The following is a 6,864-nucleotide window of genomic DNA, read 5'->3' on the forward strand; positions in this document are numbered from 1 at the left end:
TAGCCTCCATCCTGTATGCAAGTTCGAGTAAAACATTAAAGACTCATATAAGATTGAATTCCAGTGCAGCAGCTATTAACCGAAATTTCAAGATTAAAAACATATTTCATAAATGGACTCCAGAGCTTCATGTGTCACTTTTATTCCGAAGGGAACAAAGGATGTTTTCAATAAAGCCTGATGAACGTCATATACCTTTTAATAATAATCATGTTAAATTGCCTTTATTACAACACACACACACATACACACACAGAAAGAAACAAGCACGAGGTTGATGTCAGTTGGTTATTTATTGTTTCCAAAAATAGTCTCTGAAACTAAGATTTACAAAAGCCCCCATAAATCTTAACAGCTGTTGGAGTTCTTGTGTAAAAACAGACGACCGTTAGACCTCCTGGTGGCACCAGAGGACTGAACGCCGAGACCTCGACGGGAGTTTGAACTGTCCACCACTGAGGAAAACAAACCCCACACACCCCCACAATTTCACTACTGAAATGACAAGTCTCTGAAACTGTTATCTAGGCAGCCTGCTGTAGACTCCTAGAAAGATTACGCAATTGATCGGAATTAAGCTTTATTTGTCAGCAACACGATGTAATAAAAAAAAAATGTGTATGTCAATCATTTTGCGCAAACGTTACCGCTCCTTTCAAAGGCATGGTTTCAACTGTACCACTAGTGATCCTCTGAATGGTGTGACTTTGCTCTCGTCAACTGGAGAGCTGGGACAAAATATATACATAAATATATATATATATTTTTTTTCTTCACGGTTAGGAAAGCTGAGTCGATGGGAGTTCTTCTGGTGTAAGGGACCAGTGAGGCAGATAATTAGCCAAGTTTTTTTTTTGTGTGTGTGTTTTTGTTTTTAAGTTGATGTGTGAATGCAAATTCATGAACGTAAAAGGAATTTTGTCTAGAATAAATGAGACTCAATGTCATGTTTTTATGGAGTGACAGGATTCTGGAGCAGCTTCCTCCCAGACTGACATCAGAGGCATTCACAGCAGCTATACGCCCTCGAGTCCCTCAGACAGCCGGGACAGAAAGAATCGTGACATCTGTTCTTTGGGTTCATCGGGTTTCCTGCCACTGTTTATTGAAATTTACTCTGCAGCGTCGGTCTCCATCGCCTGTCCTGTCGCATTCTCTACGGTCTTTGAAGCCTGTTGTAACAGAGATAAAATTTTCAAAAATGAGGAAAGAGCTAGAAAAGATGTTAAAAAACAATCAAAACAAAAAAAAAACAGGAAAGTCACCTTCTTTTTCTTCTTCTTCTGAGCCTTGCGGCTGGCCGAGCTCTGAAGCAAAACCTTTAAGAACAAAACACTTGTGAGGTGAAGGACAACATGTCTGGACACGCCAGTGTTTATGAAGAAGTCTAACCTTCAGCTCTGGGTCCTCAACGTCGTGCTCAGACTGGTAGAGCTCGGGCTCAAAGAGGCTGCTGGTGATCCGCAGAGGTCCGTTGGCCATGAGCAGAACGGTGAACTTGAACTGGGCCACAAATTCCCCTGAGAAAAGAAGGGAGTGGAAAGGTGAAGATGGTGATGAAAAGTGTGAGAGTGCATATCTGTGTGTGTGTGTGTGTGTGTGTGTGTGTGTGTCTGTGTGGTGTGGGCGGCATGAAGACACAGTCACAAGGTTTCTGGACACTTCAGACTTTGATTTTCAAAATGCCTTCTTAAATTATAAGTACAAAAGTTCACATTACATAGTTATTTCATTATCTTTAATACATCAAAATGCTTTAGGAGGCGGATTCATCGACAGACAGTGACTTGCAGCAGAGAACCAGAGAAAAGCTAAATTACTCGACTAGTATGTGACAATACACAAACTCAAATCTGTTTGAATATTAGCATCTCCTGTTTCACAAATCAAAATGACATGCTACATCTGTCGCGTGTCGACAAGCACATTTTTCAGAACTTGGTGACATTTGCACGACTCTTCACCCGCCTCCCTCATCGTCCCACTTGCCTTCCTTCTCGTACAGCACGGCGAACGGCTGCAGCAGCTCATGCTTGGCACACTCCACCACACCCAGTCTGGCCTTGGCTTCGTCCTCGAATGCTCTGAGGACGCAAAAGAGTAGCGAAAAAGGAAAAGAAGGCGTCGGTGGAGGCGCGCGAAAATGACTGGCAACGACGGAGACCAAGAGAGCCGACGTTACCTCAAAGTGAAGGGCATCGTGTCGAATCGTCTCTCCATCTCGCTGAAGAACGTGCGGGACGTTTTCATCTTCAACCCGTAGACCTTATTGGGGTCTCGCTTGTAAACTGTGGTCCGCTGGCCTCCGTCCTTTGCCTGCAATGTTAAACGAGAAAGCAGTTCTTTAATTCTCAAGTACTGTAAAGATTTTTTTTTTAAAATCTGGTTACACCATAAGTTACCTTTCCCTCCCCAGTGCTGATCAGCACATCCACAGCGTAGACCTCGTGAACTTCGAACTCTGCCTTCTCGTGGTCCTTTCTGTAAACACACACACACACACAGAGATGCGGACATTTGGCGGCGATGGACAAAACAACCGAGTGGGCAGCGGTTCGCTGAGAAAGCTCACTTCTGCTGGTCCGTTGGGTTCTGAATGATGGTTTTCTCGCCATCGATCAAATGCTGTTTAAGCTGATGAGACAGCATGCCTGCAGACGATGAAGGAAGGACTTTAGTCTCAAAATTGTGCTAAGCAGATCGTCAATTAAAAAAAAAAAAGAAAAAACAAACAAAAAAACGAAACAAGCACCCACCCTCAACTGCGGAGCACTTGAATGACTTGGCGATTTTGTTCCAGGCTTCTGTGACCTGAGTGTTCTGAAGGAGAGGGGAAGTGTTAGCGAAGCCGCGACCCATGATCCTTCAGGCTTAATCAGAGCATTCAGACACCAAATTTTCTCATTTTAAGGCTACAAACTTCAACGAAATTTACTGGGATTTTGTTTCCCCTTCATAGACCATCACAATGTAGAGCTTAATAAATTAGCTGTTAATCTATTGTTTTAAATATTTTTTTTTTTTTTTACAATTGCAAAACCTGAAAAATGTATCATACATTTGAATTCACCCCTGAACTATTGACACCTCCAAATAAAATCTGGTACAACCAATTCTCTTCAGTCAGTTTGTTTAATTGCAGTGAATAGTGGTGAGATGGACTGAAAAGTAAGGTTTGGGAGATGGATCTGTCACTGAAAAGGTCAGAACACATTTGGGCTGAAGAAATTAATCAAACTTATTGTGATGAACCGATTATTGAAAACAATCATGTTGGTGTGTGTTCATTGTCCAATAACTGCAAACATGCAGTCAGAGCTACAATCCGCAGGGGTCTCAAACTCCAGTCCTCGAGGGCCACTGTCCTGCAACTTTTAGATGTGCCTCTGATGCACCACACCTGAATAGAATAATTAGGTCATTAGCAAGGCTCTGGAGAACTGATCTACACAAGGAGGAGGTAATTAAGCCATTTCCTTCCAGTGTTTTGTACCTGTGCCACATCTAAAAACTGCAGGACAGCGGCCCTCGAGGCCTGGAGTTTGAGACCCCTGAGTGGTTTACATAAAAGCATGTGTTAAAACATTTTGTTCACAAGTCATAAGGTTTTAAATCCCTAACGGAATGAGTACATCCAAAAGACTTGTAGTTGTAATTCCAAAAAAACAACAACTAAAAAAACCTCACAGCAATCAGCGGACTGAATACAAACGCACGCCAGTCTTGTTTGTGGTAGTCATGGAGCAAAAACAAGTTCAAGGAGCCTGAATACGTTTGCAAACCAGTCTATATGAAAAGGAAGCAGCGTCACCTGGTTTCCTGGCTTGACGAGCCGGAGAGCAGCTTCTGCACACAGGTGAGCTGCTTTGATGACATCAGCTTTCCGCCCCGTCACAGGTTTGTCCTGAGGACGGCACAGGGGCCAGGTTAAAAAATTACTACTGAGCTGGCGATGCTGCAACAGTGCATGCATGACATGGCTCAGTGGTGCTGACCCACCTTGGTTGCCCCAACAACGAAGCTATGAGCCACATTTGAGATGAAGCCATCAACATGCACCCCGAGGTCACTGGACACAGAAAACAAGACGACACAAGGTAAGGAGAGCCGTCGCTGCCAACAGTTTCCTCTCTGGTAGCGTGGACTGGCACAAACAACGGCAGCTTACATCTTCACAAGGTCCCCATCTTTCAGGGTTACATCAGGGTCACTTTTCAGAGGGGAGAAGTGACATACGCAGTTGTTGACCGACACGCAGGTGGGGAACGCGATGCCTGAGGAAGACAGAACGCGAACGAGGAAGGTGAGACTGAAACACTGACCGAAGGAAATCTGAAGGTGGGGGGGAAAAAAAAAAAAGCATTTACCTTTCTTCATGTCTTTCTCCCTTTTGAAGATTTTACCGGTTTCTGCTGCGATGAATTCATCTCCTTTTTGACAGAGGCTGAGCACCGAGACTCCAGGCGCAGCGGCCTCGGCTACCGTCTTCAGAGCCTCTGCGGGACAAAATGAAAGGAAGATGAATAAAGAATGCAAAGCCTAATACACAGCTTATCAGACAAATACAGTGCTATGCGCAAAGTACTCATACCCTTATTGTTGTTTTTTTTTTGTTTTTTTTTACATTTTGTCAAGTTAAATGAAAAGACAAAAACATAAGACATCATCTGTATTCAGCACCTCTGAAATCAGAACTTTGTCGGACCGCCTTTTGCTGTGTTTTTCATCCGACACACATGGCCTACACAGCCACCAAGACCAAAAAAACCGTCCTGTTAAAAAAACTGTAATAATTGGTTGACTTTTGAAAATCCCAAATACAAAGTGCCACAAGGAGAAACAGTGAACAAGTTCAAGCAGAACACTTTTGCAAGGCACTGGCATCACTTTGTGTACTCAAATCAAATGTAATGTTCTAGGGGAATCGAGCAGGATTAATAAAGCTCAGTTAAAGTATTGCATGTCTAACATTTTCAAATACAACAGATGTTCTGGAGGTTTAGGTTTCTGACGTCCTTTTTTGTTCTCATCTCATTTTCGTAAAATTACATTTGCAAACAAGCCAACGCCGTCCAGATTGGCCGACAGCTGCATTTAAGGGCAAATCAGCACAGCACAACCAGTAAATTAGCTGCTTTATACAATAATACGCAGATCAAAAGAGTCATCAAAATCCCAACAAGGACACTCTACCTGTTGTGAGAAAGATCATAACTGCAGCCATTTCAAACTTCCCGACTGGACTTAAGTTTAGTAATGGAGATAAAAGCAAATAATTAAAATATTTTTTGGATTTTACCAGGATGCCATCTGAGCTATAATGCTCAACAGGACAAGAGACAATATACTTTTTAATTAACTCTACATTATTATTATTTTTATTAATAGTAGGTTCAGATTTTCTGCTGATTAGCTGTTTGCAAATGGAAACAAGTGACTCCAACGATTTCAAGTTTAAATTTTATTTGGATGGCAAGGTTACAAATAAAATTAGGTCATAGCAATCTGGATTTCCATTACGTCAAAAACAAACATAGATTAGATATTTTATATCATGTCATTACTTTAATTTACTTAAAATAAGTGTTTTTGCGTGTAACTTAGCTTCAAAGAATACGAATCTGGTCCTAAATACATAATATTAATGATCATTCTTTTAATAAGTGGCATTTAAATGTAATCTGTATGCATTTGAATTAGCAGCAGGTTTACATTTAAATTCCTGCTACATTCAATTCCTGCTACCCTAGGTTTCTATTGTTAACTGGTAGTTTAGCAGTATCAGCTAACTGCTAGCCTGTTAGCTCCGCAGCAGAGCTAGCAGCCGAGCTCATAGAGCTAGATTCATTTTAACAGACCTCAAATAACTAAGTGATATTATCTGCATCAATGTTTTAAGACCAGCGCTTTTTGTGTCCGTTACAAGCACTGACTTTCTTTTTATTATAACACAGCCCTGTTCCTTGTTGCGGCACATGGCACTGCTGCTTTGCCTGGATAGCTGGCACCGCTAACTAACGTCACACGGGTACTGATCTGTATAAAGCTGTTTTTTTTCCTCTTACGGTTTGCGATCTCTGCTCCCATCTTGTACTTGGTGACCACCAGGTCTTCGGCGATGGTCTGCTCTGGTGTCTCCTCATCTCCAGACATGTTGGCAGTGTGCAGACCGCGAACTTAAAATAACTTTCTTCTCTTTCTCCCCGGTGGTTGTCAGTCAGTCAGCAAGACACTGAACGGACCACGCTGCTTCCGCGCCGCTGCGCGCAACGCACCGGTGTTGAGCGAGAAAAAGCGCCCCCGTCAGAGAAGGACCTTCAGACAGACAATAGTAGTTTTCACTAAACGTCATCTAAAATAAAATTTAAAATAAATCAACTGTAGCAAAAAACTAAATTCTCTTCAGCACATAATTGATGCTATTTTTTATTTTACGTAAATGTATATGTGCAAGGACATTTTTTCCCCTCATAGTTACCGCTACGACATAACACAATTAAATAGCAGCACTCTCCGAAAATAAATATTGTAACTGAAGCAACATAAAAAGATTTTCACTGCATGATTTTCAACTAAATCTCACAGCGAAGGAATTTCGCTGTGAGAACGAATTTCTCAACGCGGCTTTAAATATATGGATGCTTTTTGCGGCACAACACCGGTCTTGTTGCTCCGCTTGACTTCACATAAATCGAGATCCCGCCCGTTGTCAAAGACTCACTCTGAAGTCAAGATAGTTCACGTCTATTTTGGGGCGTCACATTCCAAACTACTGTGGCCCAGGAGGTAACAAAGACAAAGCATTTATGCACAGGAGTGTTCGGAAATTGACAGCAGCAATGTGAAACTCCGAGCGCTTGTGGA

At 42.1% G+C, this 6,864-nt stretch overlaps 1 protein-coding gene across 1 annotated transcript; it reads right to left on the reverse strand.

The window, feature by feature from the left end:
- Positions 1–274: 274 nt before the first annotated feature.
- Positions 275–6,299, reverse strand: pa2g4b (proliferation-associated 2G4, b). The gene is made up of 13 exons (XM_007556578.2): positions 6,066–6,299; positions 4,368–4,496; positions 4,169–4,274; positions 4,000–4,069; positions 3,812–3,904; positions 2,757–2,820; positions 2,573–2,651; positions 2,403–2,481; positions 2,183–2,316; positions 1,990–2,084; positions 1,393–1,520; positions 1,266–1,319; positions 275–1,172 (listed from the first exon to the last, which is right to left on the reverse strand). The coding sequence occupies exons 1-13, from the start codon at positions 6,151–6,153 to the stop codon at positions 1,113–1,115; spliced, it is 1,179 nt and encodes a 392-aa protein (XP_007556640.1). The 5' UTR covers positions 6,154–6,299; the 3' UTR covers positions 275–1,112.
- Positions 6,300–6,864: the final 565 nt, after the last annotated feature.

This window comes from Poecilia formosa, unplaced genomic scaffold (assembly GCF_000485575.1).
Source record: "Poecilia formosa unplaced genomic scaffold, Poecilia_formosa-5.1.2 Scaffold80, whole genome shotgun sequence".
Lineage (NCBI taxonomy): Eukaryota > Metazoa > Chordata > Actinopteri > Cyprinodontiformes > Poeciliidae > Poecilia > Poecilia formosa.

Coding starts and splice junctions, on each gene's coding strand:
- pa2g4b (XM_007556578.2), bottom strand. CDS start 6,153: ATGTCTGGAGATGAGGAGACACCAGAGCAGACCATCGCCGAAGACCTG. Junction 2,085..2,182: donor ACGATGCCCTTCACTTTGAG/GTAACGTCGGCT, acceptor TTGCGTCCTCAG/AGCATTCGAGGACGAAGCCA. Junction 1,173..1,265: donor AGAAGAAGAAGAAAAAGAAG/GTGACTTTCCTG, acceptor CTGTTACAACAG/GCTTCAAAGACCGTAGAGAA.